At 37.3% G+C, this 21,321-nt stretch overlaps 3 protein-coding genes across 4 annotated transcripts in view; 2 read left to right on the top strand and 1 right to left on the bottom strand.

Annotated features, from left to right (window-relative positions):
* The window catches only part of LOC106740627 (endoribonuclease Dcr-1), a 10,797-nt gene extending 2,594 nt beyond the window's left edge, over positions 1–8,203 (bottom strand). Inside the window, exons 1-20 of the mRNA XM_014611859.1 lie at positions 8,181–8,203; positions 7,919–8,061; positions 7,675–7,790; positions 7,396–7,552; positions 7,004–7,299; positions 6,574–6,936; positions 6,307–6,461; positions 5,991–6,229; positions 5,732–5,915; positions 5,180–5,358; positions 4,804–4,955; positions 4,538–4,679; positions 4,137–4,367; positions 3,863–4,042; positions 3,530–3,743; positions 3,243–3,424; positions 2,969–3,147; positions 2,613–2,866; positions 1,172–2,328; positions 120–692 (exon numbers count right to left, since the gene is read on the bottom strand). Of these exons, the coding sequence (XP_014467345.1) occupies positions 120–692; positions 1,172–2,328; positions 2,613–2,866; positions 2,969–3,147; positions 3,243–3,424; positions 3,530–3,743; positions 3,863–4,042; positions 4,137–4,367; positions 4,538–4,679; positions 4,804–4,955; positions 5,180–5,358; positions 5,732–5,915; positions 5,991–6,229; positions 6,307–6,461; positions 6,574–6,936; positions 7,004–7,299; positions 7,396–7,552; positions 7,675–7,790; positions 7,919–7,978 (5,013 nt within the window). The 5' untranslated portion in view covers positions 7,979–8,061; positions 8,181–8,203. The remainder of the gene's footprint in view (positions 1–119; positions 693–1,171; positions 2,329–2,612; positions 2,867–2,968; positions 3,148–3,242; positions 3,425–3,529; positions 3,744–3,862; positions 4,043–4,136; positions 4,368–4,537; positions 4,680–4,803; positions 4,956–5,179; positions 5,359–5,731; positions 5,916–5,990; positions 6,230–6,306; positions 6,462–6,573; positions 6,937–7,003; positions 7,300–7,395; positions 7,553–7,674; positions 7,791–7,918; positions 8,062–8,180) is intronic.
* Positions 8,204–9,183: 980 nt separating this feature from the next.
* Positions 9,184–12,202, top strand: LOC106752395 (survival of motor neuron-related-splicing factor 30). Of its 2 annotated transcripts, XM_014634075.1 has the most exons (6): positions 9,184–9,383; positions 9,503–9,726; positions 9,922–10,071; positions 10,325–10,330; positions 10,953–11,103; positions 11,193–12,202. In XM_014634075.1, the coding sequence occupies exons 1-6, from the start codon at positions 9,345–9,347 to the stop codon at positions 11,334–11,336; spliced, it is 714 nt and encodes a 237-aa protein (XP_014489561.1). In that variant the 5' UTR covers positions 9,184–9,344; the 3' UTR covers positions 11,337–12,202. The 2 variants fall into 2 exon arrangements, with proteins under 2 accessions (XP_014489561.1, XP_014467163.1); XM_014611677.1 differs by lacking the exon at positions 10,325–10,330.
* An 81-nt stretch (positions 12,203–12,283) lies between these two features.
* LOC106752388 (solute carrier family 12 member 8) lies at positions 12,284–19,386 on the top strand. The gene is made up of 10 exons (XM_014634066.1): positions 12,284–13,108; positions 13,193–13,373; positions 13,767–13,912; positions 13,984–14,215; positions 14,348–14,549; positions 14,625–14,859; positions 14,984–15,304; positions 16,288–16,446; positions 16,574–16,752; positions 16,930–19,386. Exons 1-10 carry the CDS (start codon positions 12,917–12,919, stop codon positions 17,087–17,089), a joined length of 2,007 nt encoding a protein of 668 aa, XP_014489552.1. The 5' UTR covers positions 12,284–12,916; the 3' UTR covers positions 17,090–19,386.
* The last annotated feature ends 1,935 nt before the right edge of the window (positions 19,387–21,321 follow it).

Genomic DNA, 21,321 nt, shown 5'->3' with positions numbered 1-21,321 from the left:
GGGGGGGGGGGGGGGGGGGGGGAATTATTTTTTTATAAAATCAATTATGATACGTAGAATCTAAAATTTACTTTAAATTCAGTCAAATCATGATAAAATACATTATATCAGCCACTCACTTGCGTCCACGTGGTTTGGTCGCATTCGTTGATTTCCTTCACGTACGGCGTGCTACCGGGAATCCTCTCCTCCGGCTCGCTCTCGCTCACTATGTGAGTCTCCTCGGTAGGTAGAACGTGAATTCCTAGCCAGGCCATGAAGAGAAGCGCTCCACGTGGTCCACATGCGATCAAATACGCTCCTATCAGAGCCTCCACGCAGTCCGCGATACTCTTATCCGGGATACTGTGCTGCGTAATCAGATTGTACGGTATGAAGCATCGCATATTGTCTAAATTGCTCGGCAGCCTACTGTCGTTCTTATCTAATTCGCTTTTCATGATCACAAGTTTCTCCTCAGTCTCTTTGACGAGCTGATTGATCTCGGTGGGATTCACAGCTTGCAAAGTGGGAATGTCGGCTTGATTCCACAGGGCGAACGGGACGCCCGACTCGATGAGCGCCTGCTCAAGCTCTTTGGGAACGTAGTAACAGGGAGGCAGCCAGTTGTCATGCGGCTCAAATTTCGTTGCTATCATACTCTCGCCGAGCATCTTCTGCCTCCCGAGTCTGTACAGATTTAAATTGCTAACCTGAAACCAAAATTCGCCTTTCGAAGATCGTCGTATGCATACCATATTTGATCTAACGATTATATGTGTACAAATTGTCTGCTGCTAAGTGTCTCGTCCGTCATATCTGTAGTTTAAATCGATTTGAACAAAAAAGTATTCTACCATTTTGCAAACAGTCACGCAAAATTTTGAGTTATCATTGAAAATTAAACTACAAATATGACGGATGAGACACTTAGCAATAGACACCTTGTATACATATAATCGCTAGATTAAAATGTTGCGACACTTTTCTCGATGAGTTTCGCAACGCATTCCGTATTCAATAGGAGAATTTGCTTTCCGGTAATTTTCAGGAGACACATTTTTCTATTTCGGATACGAGATGCGTTGCGAAACGCATCATCGAGAAAAAAGATCGCAACCTCTAATTCGCCGACTGTGTGTACAATGGAAAGATAGCCGTCGATCTCGAAGAAGGAAATCCATCGACGTACCTGTTTGGACCTTAAATGGCTAAGCTTCCCCTCGTGGATATTGTCATATGTGCAATACAAGTACGTGGTTATAGCGTACTTGAGAAACGAGTCGCCGATCGTCTCCAGGCGCTCCAAATTAATGCCGTCGTTCGCGTTAGACATCGTTAAAGCTTGCAGAATTAAACTAGGACTCGGCCCGGGGTGGCCGTTCAATTCCGGCTGGTAATCGAAACTAAAGAGACCGCTATCCAAGTAATTCGTCTCGTTCAGCTTGTGGGTCTCCGTCCTCGCTATTTCAGCGGGCTCGGCGGGACTCTTGTTTAACACTTCGTTGATGAATCTCTCCACAACGCTGCCGATATAATTCTTATGCTTATAATTCGGCCGTCCGTTGACGGCCGGGCAATTCAGCGAGTTCTTCCTCTTGATCACAATTTCAGAATCACAAGATATGAAGGTACCGTCGCTCGTTATCTCGCGCTCCTTCCGCTTCGCGAATTCGTGGTGCGCCCGCTTGTGCTTCGCCAGCGACAGCTCCTCGTCCTTCTGCGCGTACAGCCAGAGATTATTGTCGGAATTCTTCTCGGTCTCCAGGAGATCCAAGATCTTCTTGTTGATCTCCTGCTTGCATATCTGCTTCTCGTCCTCCACGGCCACAGCGACATTCTCGCCCATGTAGGAGATCTTCAGTCCCCTGCTGTCGTCCTCGCTCTCGTCGGTCATGTCCACGAAGCCGTCGCTGTACGTATCGTCCGACTCGTATCCGTCGAAGTCGGACTCGCACGCCGGCGAGCCGTATCGAATATCGTTCCAGCTGAAGTTTTGCGGCAGGACCGTCAGGTTCAACGGGAACGACTTCATGTCCGTGTCGAAATCCATGGAGTTCATCGCCATGTCGTTGGACCATGTGCCGATCTCCAGCTCGTCGTTCTTCTCGTCGGCGCTCTCTTCCTCCGCTTGGTCAGCTTTCGTATCGTCGAGCGACTCCAGTTCCGATTCCTTCTCGGTCTCGTTGCTCGACGCGCGGTCGGACGTGTTTTGGCACTTATCGGAGATCGCATTGCAGTTGCTCAGTGCGCTCTCGTTTTTCGCCTGCTTCGCTTTCTCCGCTTCCTTGGACTTCTTCAATACCTCCGCCAAACTCCATCCAAAATCTAACGCTGACCATTCGAAATCTATAAGACATGTATACGTTTTCCCTTCAATTATAAGTGTATGCCACATTTATCGAAATTACCCTAATTTTATTGTCATTAAAATATCAATAAAATAGTATTATTGACAAGGCATAACATTATTGAATAATGTATTGACTGTTTTTTCGATGACAGGAAACATAAAAAAAAGAATGAAAAATAAAGTTATGCCAAGTTGTGAAAGTATTAGCTCTGAATTTTTCGTAAAAATCCGTAAGAAAACTTATCGGACAACCTAAGATCTTTTCATTAAACGTGCCCACCTGAACTCAGATTCTGCTGTCCTAAGTTTATCATTTCTGCGACTTGACATCGTATTTGATTGGCAAGCAGCAAAGCGTTAATTCTATATAATATGCAGGGTAAGCAGACCGCTTGTCTCCACAAGGAAGCTGGGAAAGGATGAATAGCGCATAATTCAGCAACGAGAATCTGTTTCTGCTCTAAATTCTCCCTTTTCGCGCGCTTCGTCTCTTCACTACTCGTAGGCAACGCGACACCTTTACGATTAACATACCTGAAATAAGTAATTCGTTAAAAATGGATCGAGAAGAAATTTTGAAAAATTGACGCTTTAATAATTAGCTGTTTATGTTGTATGTTATGTTGTAGATCTTACCTAGGAGTTAAAAAGTTTAACCTAGCAGATGTATGATCTACATCTAATAACGATTGCTCAAGGTTTTGTATCTGTATATCATATTTCTTCAAGTAATATTCCTCGAAAGTGCTATAATCGTCTCCGGGGAAAGAAGACTTTGGATTCAAGTTTGTGCATATTTCCGCCACATAAAAATACTGCAAAAAAAAGAAAAGCACTCGTATAAGGTCGTGAAGAAATACACGAGAGATCCGCGTTGCAAGACTCTGCGCATTTCGATGTATCTATCTACCTGTGGTTGGTCTTGGCTTCTGTACCACGGCATGATCACAGCATCGTAATATTTCGATGGATCGAACTTAAAATTTTTTCTAGCCTCCTCCGGCACCTTGGTCGGTACCGCGCTTCGATTCTGGTAAATACATTCCAAAAAATCCCAATCTACTCTAATATCAGACCCTTCATCAGTCGTAACTAAAAAAATCAAAAGTACCACGTTTTAGGCAGACATTTAAAAAATTCTGCATCACAGAAGAAAGATTTATCAGGTACAAATTTGATAGAAACAGATGTACTCACCTATTCTAACCGGTACAATTATATACGAGTTTTCCGAAGCGTTCGGGTCAAAGAGCATTAAATATTTCTGCAATCTCAAGACATTCGTGAAAGTATAGTTGAGGAAAGTGGCGACTCTTTCTATCTGAACTTCGTCTAAAATTACAGTCTGCTTACTAAGCTTCAATTGCACGTGAACCTCGCCCGATCTAGTATAAATAGGAAATGGACACAACTGTAAAAAGAAAAAAGTGCAATTTATATATTATATCAAGCGTACCCTGAGAAAATAGTGGACTGGAAGGTAGAATGCGATGTGACTGGAAAGGAATGGCGAATCTAATAAGTTTTCACCTTCGGTATCTCCTTCAATGTGAGTATACCGAATCCAATAGCCGATTCTTCGGGGGGATAAATACGTCTGCCACGTGTGTTTTGTTCCTCTGGCAGAGGACAACTTAATACCATGTTAATATGATACAGATAAGACGGTACGCCGACTATTGGCCTACAATCCGTCAATGCTTCAGCTGTCTGGACAGAACGATACACATTTTAAATAACAGCTTGCGACATAACAACAAGAATACCAGACTTTCTTTCCCTATTTTAGAGAGACTAATTTTACCTTTTTATAATAATATTGTCGACGTTTCGTCGTGCCAGGTCTAGCCTCCGAGAAGTCAGCCCTGCTCTCGTCCGGCAAAGCAGGCACTTCAGCATCTTCGGGCTTCGCTTTGAAGTTCTCCTTTCCAATAGGCAACAAGTTATCATCTATCTCGTTTCCCCGATGTAGGTCGATGCATAATTGTAAGGCGGCCATACGCCTGGCCATCGCTCTGTTTGGCATCGGGTATGACTAGGACAAGAGAGAAAAAATATATTGTAATGTTGTAAAATGTATGAATAACTAGAGAAAGATTTTTGTCCATAAACGTTGTCTCCGTTGAACCGATCAAAGAAACTGGAACTACGAGGACATACGGTGGGGAGTGCATTTTGCATTGTCACATGCATGTAGCCGCTTACCGTAACAACATATTTTACTGGTGAGTTTATGGGGAGTCGCAGAGAACAAGTGTACATCGTTACATCGTTGATGTTAACTGTGTCGATCGACCACTCCGGAGTTAATCTCGTAAATGTATCGCTAGGTAGCTTCGCGCAGTATCTACGTGATTTACAGCATAGTGAGTAAACACATTTTATATATTTATCTTAGAGAATGGTTACCAAATAGTATGCTCGAACATTTGATTATCTGTCAAGATCGTCAGAAGGAAATATTATGTTACCTGTTCACCAACGAGATAGCGGAGTTAAAGGTGACTTTGGGAGCATCATCGCCGTCGAGCGGTTTGTAATGCGGTATCATCGAGGCGTACATATCCGCCTCATTTTCCTCTTCCTCGGTTAGCTCTTTATTAGAACACTTTAATAATAAAGTCTACAAAACAGATTGATGCTTTTCTCATTACAATTTCTCGACTGAGGTTGGCGCGGATAAGCAACCATGTTAAAAATCGATATTATGATAAGACCAGTATGTAATGAAATGTTGATGGATGAATGAAATGTATGCAATATCGTGGCACATAGAAAGTTAAGCCCGAATTGAAACTAATAAGTACATCTTTACGATTCTACGTATGTAGTTCTACAAAATTGTACCTTTTCTATGTATTGATATTGCGCTAATTGCCATATCAACTCTTTAGATATTTCCTGAGGTACTAATAATATATGCAAGGCATCCATGGCTCTTGCTCTGCTCTTGCATTGTACATACGACTGGTAGTTCTTAGGGAAGTCGTATCTCATTACAAAATTACACTTCGGAATGTCGATGCCTGGGGAAAACGTAATGGAAATACATCATCGCTAATCACAGCAATGTAACACGAACTATGATATCTCTTAACAAGTGGGACCAGCTTTTTAAGGACAAATTCAGAACCTAAAACCAAGCAGAATAGCTCCTGTAATGTATATATGACTGATTTCGCACAGTTCTCGAATTATATTCGAGTGTCACCTGGGTGCTTTTTAGCAATCCCATGCTTACCTTTATAAAAAGTATATAACAACCATCATGTCGTGTTTGAATAGAAACTCGCAAGCTAACTTGCTTGTTTGAAGATCCTGAATCTGTTCCTGAAGCGAGTCCCACTTTTTAAGAAACACCCTATACACGGAACATGATAAAAATATATTCTTACAAACCTTCCTCCAAAATTGAAGTTGCGATCAATAAATTACACTCGTGAATCCTGAATCGCTTTAGAACTTCTTCCTGCTTCCTATGTTCCATTTCTAAATCTCTCGAGTAACCAACGTCGTCAAGAGTCCTTTCGATTGTATAAAGAGGTGATAAAAATTGCAAGTCCTCATCATGCTTATATATTTCCTGTAAGTGATTAATATTAAAGTTAACAGTTAATTATATAATACACTTGGTCGTTATAATCAGATGCAAACATACACTTAACAAATAAAATAAAATTTTAGCCGTGAACCCTTTATCCACGAAAATTACTCCGCAAAGTAAGTCAGGATCCGTGCTACCGCACAGGTAACGTTGTGACTTGGTTGTCTTTTTATAATTATCATCGTTTGACTTCCAATTACCCCCAAACTTTCTTGGCTGTACCAATCTGTCCTGAGTTTTCGAGCTGGCAACGTCCTTGTCATTCTTTGCGAAACAATTCTTTGAATTAGTATCTGAAATTAGCAACACATTTAAAATTACACTGGAAATATACAACTTGTGTACGTTAGAACGGCACAAAGATTCTTACCCGCATTCATTTTCTTTTCTGGAGTATGATTTTCTTTAGTATAAAAAGGAGTATAAGTTTTTAAGATTTGTAACAATCGATGAACTTTTGGAGTACTATATTGATATATTCTTTCTTTCTCAGGTAAATGTTGAAAAGTATTATCACAAACGGCACTGGAATATATATTTTCAAAGTTCACTTAATTATTTAACTTTTGAAAACATAAAAAAGAGAAAAACAGTAAATATAGGTTATTAATATTGTGATTATTACCACAATCCTTACCGAATTTTTATGAAAACAGATGCCACCATATTTAATAGAAGATAATGCCTCTCGTAAGGAGTTTTGATTTTCAATTTTTCCGTTAAAAATAACAACGCCAAGGCAGCACGATCTGCACACCATGGTCCAAGAGTCTCTAGTATGTGCATAAAGTCTTGCATCATCTCCAAAGGCTTTTCTCTTGGATCAGGAATTTTTTGAATATCCTCAAGAAATTCCTCATTATAAATTTCAGTAGGATCATAACGATGATCGTGTAAAAATTCAGTGGCATGTAGCACCAAACTCTCAAGCGTATTATACAAATCTCCTTTCCCTCCTTTAGCGTATTCCACCACATATTCTTTCGGCTTTGGGCTATAACTGCAGGTAATTTTCATGTTATTGTGATTTATACATAAGAAAATTATTTCACTAATAAAAAATTTACCGTATTATTGAAAGGATATCATTTGAAGTTTCTACACCACACTGAAAGGCAGCCTCTACTTTCTCTATTTCTAGGCCCAATCTTCCAGGTTCCTCCGTCAAATTAAACAAGGGTACTGCTAACCCAATGATTCTAGGAACATTGTTGCACGATAAAAAAGTTTGAAGAATAAACCTTAAATTGCTGTCTTCGTTAGACTTATGGCACTCGTCTACTATGACTAGATTTATATGACATGGTAAAAGTTTCTCTTCTGATATTAACTGTGCGTAGACTTTTGGAGTTCCAACTAATACCTACATATAAAGTAAAATATAAACTCAATATAAACTTAAGAATTCTTATAATTGTGTAATTATTGATATAGTTGGCAGATAATAATATTGTCTTACGTGAGAACTTTCCAAATTTTCACCAAATTCCTTAGGTACAGAATCACATGCTAATACTTTCAGATCTGTTAATTGCTTTATATAAGTTGCTTTTGTTACACACTTATTTTCATTGTTTAATATATATATTGCTCGTTTCCCACTGTCACTTACTAATCTATATACAATAAGTTACAAATAAATGAATAAATCCTTTCATACTTCTTCAAATACTTCTTATAAGAATAACTATAAAAATTCAATCTACTGAAAAACAAATAGAAACATTATCATTGTTACCTTCTGTTATTAGTAGCAAACTCTTGAATCAATTTTATAACAATAAAGGTTTGCTCAAAATTCTTTCCTAAACATATAATTATATTCTTTTCTTTGGCCGCATAAAGAAGTTCTACCTGTAAACAATTGTTAACACCAGCAAATAATTCATAAAGTAATACCATAACAATCTGTATATAATCTCTTTCATAACACTTATATTTTCTTTATTTCTCACACACTTGATTATATCAAAATAACTCACCTGATACTCCCTAGGAGTAAAGGACTTTGTGTAGACCTGATCATTTAGTGGAAATGCCATGGAACCTATAGCTTCTCTATAATTTCTACTCACAACAGTAGTTTTCTGATGTTTGCCGATGATCTTTCACCATTCAATAATCACTGAAAATACAACACTTGCACGATATTTGTCGGAGTGTCCGTTACCTGATGGGTTACACTTCTGAGTTTGAAACTTAAGATTAGGTTAGGTTAAATTGTTGTCCACTGAACCCACGAACCTGACAGTGCATGCAAACTTCCATTACACAGTCCGTCGAAACATTACTAACTATATAAAAAGAATGTTAGTGAATGCCACTACGGAACGACCAGTACTTTACCAGTGCTTATATACATGTGTCCATCTTGTCTAGTAAGTACTAAACGTCTCCCCTTTCATACTACACACAATATGCCCCCAATAGCGTTTTTTAATCAAAATAATTGCATCTGCTTCAGTTGAGAACTATTATAATTATGTTACTTTTATGTACAAAGTAATTAGACCTGGGACAAATTCTTTTGGAAAAATTGTTTTCCGTAAATAAGCCCCAAGCCAATAATTTCATTGCAAAACTATAGAGGAAAACGTTGCTACAAATGATGTAATATACCTCCAATATGAGTTTTATTCGTAAAAATGATCCATGTAACTTTTAAATCATTTGCAAAACCTTTCGTTTGCGAAGAATCATATATACTGAACAAGAACTTTAGAATGTGCTCATAGTACATTTCAGAACACATCTAGAATCCTAGACTGTGTTCCAAAATACTACTCAATAGGTAGAGTAACAATAATCAACCAATTATGATGAAGAAATCTTTACTCTTTTTGTCCTGATTGATCAATTAAACGCTACTCTACCTGCCGAGTAGGGTTTTGGAAAGCAATCCTAAAATATAGTACTGAAAAGAGAATATGTAGGCAATTTAAATTCGCTTGACAAAATGATAAAATCAACCGTTGCTTTCTTCTGTTTATAGTGTGTTCCAACATTTTTTACACTTACCGGATATTAAGACTATTTTGACTATGATTTTCGGATTCATCGAGTGAAATTAAGTGAAAATAAGGATAAATCCAACGATCTCTGCATACTCCCTATATTTTCTCTTAGTAATATCGAAATATGTGGAAACTATCGACATATGAATTATGATTAGTCGAGTCTGAGAATATCGAGAAGATAATCGATTTTTTAACAAAAAAAAAACAAGTCGAACATCGATAACATCGATTTAATAGTTATCATCGCCCATATTTACTCATCTCTGTGCTCAATTGTTAGAGACATTACAGGGGAATACTTCTAATAGTATTTGTGGGACGAAAACAGGAAAAAGCGGACGAATTATTCCGTGACTTTAAATCATTTGTCTCTGGATCAAATCGGGATATCATGGACGACTTACAAAACTACAAACTACAACTTCAGCAGGTGAGTCTTCTCGTTGTACTTTTATTAACCTCTAGTCTCGCAACAACTAATCTGATGCGATAATCTCGCTTGTTTATATTCTTGCGAAAGGCAGTCGCTCGCATTTATTGGGGTTTCAGGTGGAAGCAGCTCTCACGACAGACCCAAATAATGAGGAACTGATTAAGCTGAAAATCGACCTGGAGGAAGTAATAGAGCTGACACATGATTTAATTAAGTCACAACAGCAGGAAAAAAGGCAAGCCAATGGCATGGACGCTAAAGATCCTATTTTGCTTGCAGTTCTGGCCAATAAGTGGAAAGTCAGTGATCAATGTATGGCACCTTGGAGCGAAGATGGCAAGTGAGTATCTTTCAACTAATATCTGACAAATTTTATTTTAAGAAAACAGTTTTAAATTTAACTGTCAAAGGCTTTAATGTTGAATGTTAGAGTTACAGAGGAAACCAAGGTTAAGTACAAATAAACCATGCTTTGATTACTTATTGGTTACTTATATTAGAAAAATCAATATACTGGAGACATAATTTTTTGTAGATATTATGAGGCAACCATAGATGCAATTAGTGAAGATGGAGTTGTAAACATAACATTTAATGAATATAAGAATACCGATGTCACTATGCTGAGCCAACTAAAGTCCGTTGCAAAGAGGCCAGCGTCAGACTGGGCGGACCAAAAGTCAAAGTAAGTCTTCTGCATCATATTGGAATTTGTTGAAAGGTAGCATTTGTGTAAATTAATTCCCATATTTTTGCACATGTCTATTCTTACGAAAAACGTAAATACAATAAAAAGGAAACTAATCATTTATTTTTCTCGTTTCTCTTTCGTGTCGGCAACAATACTTCACCATTGGTATGGTGTTTGGTCTGAAATTCCATTATTGTTCGTTTATCCTTTTTATGTCACGCTGTCTGTGCACACCATTGGGCGCCAGGAGGAGGTAACAAGAATTATCCGATTTTCATGGTATCCTGTTTGTACAAAGTGATTTTAAAATATACATAATTTACACAACACGTATAAAGTACAATTATAAAGAAATATATGTGATAAAATTATATGATATATAATAAAATTATTGTTACATATAGACTTTATATATAGACTTACATAATTATATGAGAAAAATTGGTAAATTATTGTTTATGGTAATTTGATAATTTATACGAAATAATATATTGTTAGTATCTTACTTTGTGGTTTTATAGTACCAGTTATGATATATTTTACTGATATAATTATTGTGGCAAAAAAAGTGTTATAAATACTAGTACAGTATTGTACAATATGTATTATTTGAAAAATTTATTGGGCTGCTTATTACTATGGAAAATGATAGATACTATAGAAAATAATAGAGAAATAGTAATATTTAGGTACAAAATTATATGAATTTTTATAGCATATCAACAGGTTTTTCTCTATCTTTCTCTAATTCTTGTCTCACATCTTTCTTGTATTTTTCATTAAGATTATAGTAATATTACAGATTTATTTATCGGCTTATTTGCGACACGCTATCTTAGGAATATAAACTGTTTTTATAATTTACTTGTTTATAGGAAGATGCAAGCAGCTGCGGTCGCGGGTTCAGATCCTAACAAACAAAGAGAATATCTTAAGAAAAAGAAGCAGAGGAAACTACAGCGATTCAAAGAATTGGAGGAAGAACGTGAGTTGGAGAAAAATAAATGGTTAGCGTTTACTAATAAGGTATGTACAAGATATCTGTGTAGTTTTTTTTCCTGTATTTCACTGATACATTCGAATATCTTATTTTTACAATTGACTATTCCTTGCAGTCCTCGAAGAAAGGTGTTATAAAGAAGAGCATCTTTGCAACACCGGAGAACGTTAACGGCCGTGTGGGAATTGGCACTTGCGGTGTCAGTGGTCGCGAGATGACTAAATTTAGTAACGGAGAAAAATGGAGACGAGGAGCTTAATTAAATAGGCGCTGTACATAAATTAGAAATTGTATCTTTGTGAGGTAGATTTGCGATATATTATTAATCGGAGATTCAAAGCGAGCCAGTAAGAACCTGAAATATTGATGTATTTTGCTTTGAATTGCATCTCAATTACAGTATTAATGAGACATTATAATATACAAAAGTCACAACAAACGTTTCGATCCCATTGGGCTCATCCTCCGTGTTCATACGACAAAACGCAAAAAAGTAATAATTCGCAAATGTCTTTCACAGTCTGCATGATCGAGAGCTGGATATTGTGAGAAGTACTGAGGAGATACAGCGAAGAAGCGAAGAAATTACGGCTTTCCGGCAACAGTTCGCCGTGAAAACAATTGCGAATTGTTTCTCCGGTAGAGCTTACGGTACAATTTTTTTCATCATTTTCTTTGCCTTCGGATTCTCTGTGAACGAATATGTGACTCTATAATCTTATTCTTATTTATAGATACCGGATGATATCGGATCAAACGGGATCTAAACGTTTATTGTAACTTCAGTAGACTATAGCGTCTTTGACACTGCGGCGTTTCAAGCTTTCACTGACTCACTTTTACTTTCAGATTGTACATCTAAGAGCCTTACACACTCTATTCAAATTACATTATTATATTGTCAAAGACTGGTTCACAAACTGGTACAATGCACTTTATGTTGTGAGAATGGTAAGAGTGATTGTACGATCGCAAGAATGATGAAGGTTTTTCAATGGTGACTGCAAAATAATATCTTTTCTTGTGTGCAACACTGATCCTATAAGTTACAAGATAATTTTAAATTTTGTACCGTACACACAATTCAAAGACGAATGCGGCGAATAAATGTGTTTCTAGATTGTATGTTTCTGTGAAAGCATAATTCGTTTATAATCTCATTGATATATATATATATATATATATATATATATCCTAATGAGGGTCTATATATATATATATATATATAGATATATATGAATAAATGTATATTTTAACGTGAACATTTTTGCTCCGAGGAGAATTGTTGCTTGGGTCTGTACGGAGTCTGTGTGAGAAAATTTGGGATTTAATCTTATCCAGCTGCCTAATCAAGTTGTAGCTGCGAAAATTCTGATATCAAGGTTTTCAGCAACAATGTCGATAATCGCGTTTACGTCTGGAACGATCTGACCCGTAGATTAGCGTTAGAAAAATCAAAATGGCGGCTTCATGTACGCTCTCACACGTCACCATTGGCTGATATCTTCGCGTAAATATGCAGATATATCGCACTGATACACAGAGAAACCATTGAAACGTTCAAAACGCTGTCGAGTACTTGCGCGATGTTAAAGATTATTCGTCATATCGTGTATTCCGCATTCTAACCTATACGTCACCGCGGAGTGAAAGTGTCGGGACAAAGTGTCACAAATCAGAAAATTATGTAAAAATCTGGTGTATTTGATCGCGTTATTCACACAAATGTGCTACACGTCGTATCTGTAAAAGAGTTCCAATAATAATTTTTACGCGAATGAGACTGAGTTCAATGAGGAGCAACTAATTTTGATCGTAAAGCATCACGTACAGAAAGATATGGGATCAAACGAGGAGAATAGACTTCCAAACGGCGATATCCAGGTGCATAGAGATGTGGATTGGTCCAGGTACGGTTTGCGCGACCCGGAGGAGGCACAAAGGAACGCGAAAAGAGACGATGAAGGCTACGATGCATTCGGCCCTGAGATGTATCAGGCTGGTACAAATGAACTGTTTGCACAAGAATATGTAAGCTGTCATAAAACAATATTGATCCTATCCACGCTATTCTCTATGGCAAGTGTCACATACCTGTTTCTGTATCTTCCTCAGAGTTCGGATCCCTGGTGGAAATCGAACTTTTTTATCTCCCAACCCGTACTGTTTGGTACCTGGGACGGAGTCTTCACGTCCTGTCTTATCAATATATTCGGAGTGATTGTATTTTTGAGATCCGGCTGGATAGTCGGCCAAGCAGGCGTTTTAAACGCAGTATTAATAATTTTATGTACAGGTAATATTTATGATCTGGTTCTTTATTTAGCTGAACCAGCTGCACTAGTTCAAGAAATATATGCATACTGAGAATCTCCTACCTAAGTGAACACCAACTAACAGTAACATAACATTGATGTTATAATTACTTACTCAACGATGTAACTTCCATAACATGTATTTATATTCTTAATAGGAAATCATAACATTTATGTTATGTTACTGTTAGTTGCTGTTCACTAAACTACGTACACTTCAATATATATGTGAATTTTTTGGAAAATTTCTGATGCAGCCAGTTCAGCTAAAAAAAACATATCAATTATTACAGAATATTAAATAAAAGTATGTACTGTTATAATGTACACAACTAGGTGAACTTACAATAATAATGATAATATATTTATTCCAGTATGTATTGCATTAGTGACAGTATTGTCAGCTGTAGGGATATGCGAACGATGTAGAGTCGAAAGTGGTGGAGTTTATTTCCTATTATCACATGTACTAGGCTCCAGATTCGGCGGCTCCATTGGACTGCTTTATTGTTTTGGGCAGGTATGAGCAAATGAAGCTTATTCCCTTGACTTGCCAACGTTCAAAGAATCGGTCTGTGGATTTTATTTCAGGCGGTGGGTTGTGCTCTGAACGTTTTAGGTTTTGGAGAATCGATGGCCGGTCTTGTAGGTTTGGAGTCCACTTGGGCGCAACGTGGTTTCGCCTGTGCAGCAGTCATATTATTGTCTGTAATTAACGTGGCTGGTGTTAAGTGGGTCATAAAATTACAGTTTATTCTCCTTTTGCTCTTGCTTCTCGCTGGAGTCGATTTCTTTGTCGGAAGTTTTACCCACACCAACATCGGTGAGTTTATATGAGTTTTGCGGTAAATGTACCGCTAAAATGACTTTATGACTCTTCTTATACATCGGATGTGACAAATTACGATATCACGCGGTTAAAATCAATGAAGTTATAATATCATTCGTGTTGCAGCCGCTGGTTTTGAAGGATGGTTGTCTGGGAACCTGAAGAACAACACATTTACCGATTATCAAGACGGATACAGCTGGTTTACCGTGTTCGGTGTATTTTTTCCGACAGTCACTGGTGTCTTAGCTGGAATCAACATGAGCGGGGATTTGAAGCATCCATCCAGTGATATCCCCAATGGTACTTTGGCGGCGTTAGGGACCGGGTAAGAAGAACTTAATAATATTGACGCGAATATCCGAAATCTGTATAATCTTCTGTACCGCAATAATTTTTGCAGAACATTTTTATATCTCTGCTTCTCGCTTACGTTGGCGGCCACGTGTGTCAGGAGCGCTCTGCTCACAAATTTCATGATAGCATCGACAGTGTCAGCAATCTCGGTGTTGTTGCTCGCTGGTCTCTACGTATCGTCGTTCAGCAGCTGTCTGGGTGCTATGTACGGTACACCCCGCGTTCTCCAATCCATCGCCAGCCAAAACGTTATACCGGGAATGAGCTGCTTGCAAAGAGGGGTGATTATTCTCTTTTCGATGTTGTTTCGTCTCTTTTAATGTTTTTTTAACATTTATAACTAGTCTGATGATGTAAAGTTGGATTGATTTGCAGTGATAACAGTAATAAGATGCGTTCTTCCAGAGAGGACCAAATAAAGTACCTATATATGCTATGCTAGTCGTCGCTGTGGTAACGCTAACTTTCATCATCACCGGACAAATTAACACACTCGCGCCAATTGTGACGATGCCTTTCCTGTTGACGTACGCGTGCCTGGATTATGCATATTTTGCCCTCGCGCAAACCTTCGATATCCGTCATACGCGCGAGCAGAGATTTCGCACTCAGTCGCCGACGTTCGATCGCAACTATGGCTCTGCCAGTAGGAACAATTCCATTACCGACACGGACAACGATTTGGACAGCTTATTCCCAGAAAGGATAAGGCACAAGAACCTCACGGTGAGAAATACATGAGATATGCATTTCTGTACAATTCCAAAGAACAGTAATCAACACAGAGGAAAGGAAAATAAAGAGATATGGAAATGTGAAAATAAACATATACAGGTGGTTTAAAATATTAAATATTTAGGATTTATGTTTAATATAGGAAAGGTAATTATATTGATCATGTTACGGAAATGGATAGGAAAAAAATAGAATGACCGCTCTAGGAAGGTAGGGAGGCTAGAAGAAAAAATATATAAAGATGATTTTATAAGGAGATAGTGGATACTTTTCAAATATTTTGTACAGGATGTTATGGCACATGGGGTAAAAATATGGTGGGAGGAAAAAAATAAAATAAATCATAATGAATTATATAAGATGGATGTTTGGATTAAATATTTGTACGTTAAGGTATATGATTTAAAGAGAATTAGCGATGGATAAATTAAGGGTAAGGTGGAAAATAAGAGCCATGAGATGTGAGGAAATGATATTAAAAGGTAAAGAAAGGTGTCTTATAAAGAATTGTTGGATGGAAATGGAAACATATGGGATAGAAAGAGAGAGATATAATAAGAATAGATGAGGTATATAAAAGTAGTACAACTCAGAAATAAAGGAGTGAACGTAGAGTAAGAGATAATAAAAAAAGAAAAAGATATACAGAGACAATGAAAGGATAGCAAGATTTCAGTTACGAGGTATAATAAAAGATATAAGATGATTGATATAGAAGGAAGAAAACCTAGATATTTAAGGAATAAAACAGGATTGTGTAAAAATTAGATATTAAAGGCCGTAATGAATAGAATAGAAATAATGAGAGAAATATTGTGTTTGTGTCATATTTAGATATTAAACTTTGGTTAGTCAAATAGTTATAAGGTGTGGGTGAATATATGTGGTAAACATTGTAAACTGAGTCCTTTCTGAGCGCGTAAGCTGAAGTAAAAAAAAAATATATATATATAACATATGATCATTACTTGCAGAGAAATAACAGTGTTTCTGATAACAATGTGTACGTGGATTCGTCGCCAAGCATCGAGGACAATGCTAGTGTCGCCAGTGCGGAGCGAAAAGTTCACATACACAATAAACTGGGAAATTGGTATAGTCCTTTGTGCAATAGATGGTTCTCGTTACTGGGTGTAAGTATTCGCGCATACTGAAGAAAAAAACATTGCAAAATCTCTTGCAAATGACTGACAAATAATTAAACCAATTAAGAATAATTCATGTTTAAAGACTATATCTATATCTATATTTTTACTTCAGTGCCTCGTAAAGCTGATTATAATGTTTCTCGTGCATTGGGGATACGCTATCGTCAATATCGTCGTCGTATTCATCGTCTGGAGCTACGTCGGTCACGCTAATCCTGCTGTTAAGCCCGGAGTCTCGGCGGAATTCCAGTTCTTCAAATGGCTGCGGACCGCATTGCTTCGTCTTATGGGGTAAACTTTCGCGACATTATGTACAATTCTAACTCGAGATATAAGCTAATAAGCTCAAGAAAGAATCAAGATAAAAATTATTTCCGTTATAATTATTACTGAAAATGCACAAAACTGGGTCATTTCTTTTGTCACGATTCCCTCGGAATATCAACGATTTGCGCTTCTTTATTGCAGAAGAAAGGTTTACGATTACGAGCAGATCGTCGTGACACCGGTACATCCGGGCGTCGAGACCTGCTCGGCTCAGTTGAACGAGGAGAACGAAGACTTCTCGGGCAGAAGAAGATATCACCAGACTGCCACTGTCACTGGTCAATACGTCAACATTGACTAGACTTCGTGAAAAGCGCGATCTACACGAACAAATTAGCGAACGTGTACTTTGTGAAATATCGTTTTCACTGGCGACAGGAAATTACGAACACACACACTAACGCCTAGCATCTAATGCAACACTTCGAAGAGTGATAAGCAGCTTGCAGCAATCTTACTTCGTAGACAGCTACTGTTTTTATCTCGTTTTGTAACAATGTCAATCGCACAAACAGCTAGTCCAATTGAATTTAACTTAACTCGTGCAATGCATTTCAAACGGAATAATAGCTTCTACCTTGCCGTTCCATTCGCTTTCTGTACACACTTGGTGCGTTTGAATTCAAACGGGCATATACAATACCCGACGTAATAGTTTTAACATTTACTAGATCTAGTGACTGTGAAATTTTTCGATCACACGCGATGAATTTACATATTCGGGCATCACGACTGTTGAGTATTCCGAAGAAGCGGCGACATTGGCTACGTTCAGCAGAGAAAGTAGCTTTGAAACTGTTGTAAAATTCGAGTTTGATTGGTGTATGATTCTTAATCTTGGCTGAATCTAAGAACATACATCAATCAGATTCACGAATTTTACAACAGTAGCAAAGCTGCTTTCTCTACTGAACGTAGCATACGAACCTCGAGATGGTTTTGACAGCGACAGTTTTCGGTGTAAAAGAACGATTTTGTGCTCACTAGACTTAGTAAATGTTAAAGGTATTATGCCAAGTACTATACGCACGTTACCATGATTTTAATCAATTATCTTCTTCTCTTCATATAAATACTTATTCGCGGATAGAAAATTGATTAAATAACATAACGTTATTTTTCTTCGGGCAAGAACCATGAGATTATCGTGTTCTGAACACGAACATCGACGAATACCCGAGCGGGACAGCAAGGTTAGCAAATATTAACAGCGTATGAAGCAGCAGATTAAATGTGAAACTGATCGATTATGTGAAACGTACAAAGAACTGATGTAACAGTAGTGCTAGATTTTTATAAACATTTACTACCTGTTGTGATCGCCGTGCAACTGAGAGATGATTCACTACCGCTAGTGATTGATCTCTACACGATGTTACTCGGTTTGACACAACGTTGAACGAACAACTGAGAAAAAGTATCCATATGCTTGATGAATTCTCACATATGGTGCGAGATTATTCTTTTATAATTGAACCATTACAGGGTTGTAAATAATCAGATGACAATGACAACACACAGTCGTATCGTACATCCTAATACTCTGTAAATACCTCTGTAAATACTCTGTCATAAATTGTTTTAATTTATGATAGAATTTTCCAAGATCTTTCTCTTTGAATTTTCTAAAGAAAAAATGTCAGCATGCGTTGTTTTTACATTTTTACTGCTAACGGTGCAAGTAAAGAATTCTGAAATTCTAGGAAAAAGACGATAAAAATCGCTGAATTGCGTAACAACCGTATAACTAAACTTTGTGCCGCGTAAAATAACGAATGAGAGTTTAAATTAATTTCAAAATTCAACTGAAGCTCCTGAAGATCAACGTACGTATCTCAAGCCGAGTTAAAAATTTCAATTTACACAAATTACGTGTATAGTATGTTTCGTAACTGGCGCACGAGACATTAATTGTGGTCATGTCACTTTAATTATGAATATCTTGCACTTGAATACACATACACACACACGCGCGCGCGCGCGCGATACCATTTTTATTCGTCCCAATCACTCTCGTTTTCTTCAAGAAAATTTACTCTTGACGAATTAATATAAACGTTGTTTATATTAATAAAACTGTCGCTGAATCTTCTAAACTATTTTCCAGTTTACAGGCGATAAAATTGATCCAAGTATCCTTGAGTGTGAGATTCTGAAGTGTCTCGTGCGTTAATTGTGAATCATATTGCGTTATACTACATCTCATAATTACGCAGTAGGTTTCCCGGTGCTGTTTACTTACGACTGTTTTAACTGTACATTTCGCCGATCGACTGACATAATGATAAAGAAAGAAAGAGAGAGAAAAGGCTGTAAATACGTAAATGGAAAAGAGAAATACAGACAGATCAAATCTCCCGATTCAAGTAATTTTATTTCGTGAACCCGCGTTGTGCCTTCGCACAGCTGAAATATCGAAGGTACGACCCTTTAAACTTCACTTTACGTCGTAAAGTTATTGTTCTCCGCGCGTATCTCGTTTAAAACGTAAATACCATCCACTCGAGGCCGAACTTGATCCTATTGTATTCTCAGCATTCCGCATTCCGAAATTTTACATACAACCGTGTTACGTGTTACTTTCACTTTCAAAAATTTTCGTAAATTTTATGAAGAAAACGTAAAGAGATATCGGAAAAAGTACGCGATGAAAACGCTCCATCTATCTTTCAAGTACATCTCGTACTATTGTGTCGTATTTAGACAGATAAGATGAAGGAAACTTGGCGGAGCGTGATATCTGTACCAAGGACGTTATTTTTATCGCGGCCGCGTGAACACGAGGGAGTAATAAAAATACTCATTTTTTCCATCAAAGTATTTTCCAAAGACGCCAAAAGCGGACCGCGCACGCGAGGACATACGTGCGGTAAATATATAAATAAAAAACGATATACGCACGATTCTCCCGCGTTGATTTTGCGACCGAAGATTTTATATGATATAGTATGTTTTTACGTCTTTTTTTTTTTTCGTAAATCATCTCTGTCAGTCAAGTCTGTATATTGAAACCGGCTCCGTATCGATGAGCAATCTTCACAGTATCATCGTCGACGAGACGATAACAAAATTATCGGAAAATTATCTGAAGAAAATATTCGAACACATTAGTGGAAATGGAAGTCTCAAGGTCATGATAAATAAGACGTCCACATAACTTGAATATCCAGATGGGGATATTTTGTTGAAATACTCTCTCAATTGACTCATTAACCCATTTGCATCGTGACTCTTAATATATGCAGTTTTCAGTTTAATTCAGTAAATTTTATATCTAATATTTCAAAAATGGTTTTATATATTATTTTATAGAGAATTATATTTTAATTTTCATTATTTTTCACAGCATTATATTGAATTTCATGATGAAAATTATGATTTATTTTTAAATATTTATTATTATATATTTCAGTAATTTTTTTTAGTAACTTTCATCTCACTATTCATTAAGTTCATAATATTCATTAAGTTCATAATATATCAAAACTCGAATATAAAGTTAAAGTATGTTGAAATTTACTGAATTTAATTGAAAGCTACGTACATTGATGGAATGAAAATGAAATGGGGTCAATTGAGAGGGAATTTCAGTAAAATTTTCAGCATAATATTTTCATCAGTGTATCACTGTTATCCTACGATCCAAGTACTTTATACTTGCTATCTTATTTCGTAGTATACATTATAAATGTAATCGTAACATAAGTAATATAATAATGTTGTAGTATTATACTACATGTTTCAGCAAAGTATTTCGGCTCTAAGAGTCTAAGGGTCTCCACACAAAAAATCCGTAACGAATCATGTTACGTTAAGATTTTCTTTGTACGCTGTTCTGAGCTTTTTTTTCGAAAAAATTTTGCAACGCACCTCATATCTAATAGGAATAATATTGCTACATAATAGCTATTCAGTTAACACAATAATATAGACAATACGAGGGCGGTTCAATAAGTACCCGTGTTAGAAATGAAGACATCATTTTAAAAAAAAATTTTTTTTTATTTTTCAACATAGTCCCCTTATAGAAAGATACACTTCTCCCAACGTTCCTGCCATTTTTTTAACCCCTCCAAAAAATAGGATTTGTCGAACTCTCCAAAATACGCCTCTGTCTCGGCGATAACTTCCTCGTTTGAGCTAAATTTTTTTCCCGCGAGCCATTTCTTCATGTTAGGGAACAAGAAAAAGTCGCAGGGAGCCAGATCGGGTGAATACGGGGGGTGCGGCAGCAATTCATAACGCAATTCATGCAGTTTGGCGGCGACAACTCCGGATGAATGTGCTGGTGCGTTATCGTGGTGAAACAGCACTTTCTTTTTCGCCAAATGCGGCCGTGTCTCCTTCAATTTTTCGTCGAAGCGGTCCAATAACTCACTGTAGTATTGTTCAGTGATCGTTCTTTCTTTTTCTAATAAATCCATGAGGATGACGCCGTTCGCATCCCAAAAAATCGTCGCCATGACCTTTCCGGCCGATGGGACCGTCTTCGCCTTCTTTGGAGCAGATTCACCGGGAGAAACCCATTGTTTT

This window comes from Dinoponera quadriceps, unplaced genomic scaffold, assembly GCF_001313825.1.
Source record: "Dinoponera quadriceps isolate SergipeBrazil2010 unplaced genomic scaffold, ASM131382v1 scaffold96, whole genome shotgun sequence".
In the NCBI taxonomy this organism is placed as follows: Eukaryota; Metazoa; Arthropoda; class Insecta; order Hymenoptera; family Formicidae; genus Dinoponera; species Dinoponera quadriceps.
Note: the sequence above shows the minus strand (reverse complement) of the source record. Positions and strands in the feature narration are given on the sequence as shown.

What these genes read in the sequence shown, in the direction of transcription:
- LOC106752395 (XM_014634075.1), top strand. Translation starts at nt 9,345, where the DNA reads ATGGACGACTTACAAAACTACAAACTACAACTTCAGCAG. An exon ending in ACAAACTACAACTTCAGCAG is followed by an intron (nt 9,384 to 9,502) that starts GTGAGTCTTCTC and finishes TTGGGGTTTCAG; the next exon opens with GTGGAAGCAGCTCTCACGAC. An exon ending in GGTTAGCGTTTACTAATAAG is followed by an intron (nt 11,104 to 11,192) that starts GTATGTACAAGA and finishes TATTCCTTGCAG; the next exon opens with TCCTCGAAGAAAGGTGTTAT.
- LOC106752388 (XM_014634066.1), top strand. Translation starts at nt 12,917, where the DNA reads ATGGGATCAAACGAGGAGAATAGACTTCCAAACGGCGATATCCAGGTG. An exon ending in GATGGTTCTCGTTACTGGGT is followed by an intron (nt 16,447 to 16,573) that starts GTAAGTATTCGC and finishes TTTTTACTTCAG; the next exon opens with TGCCTCGTAAAGCTGATTAT. An exon ending in GCATTGCTTCGTCTTATGGG is followed by an intron (nt 16,753 to 16,929) that starts GTAAACTTTCGC and finishes TCTTTATTGCAG; the next exon opens with AAGAAAGGTTTACGATTACG.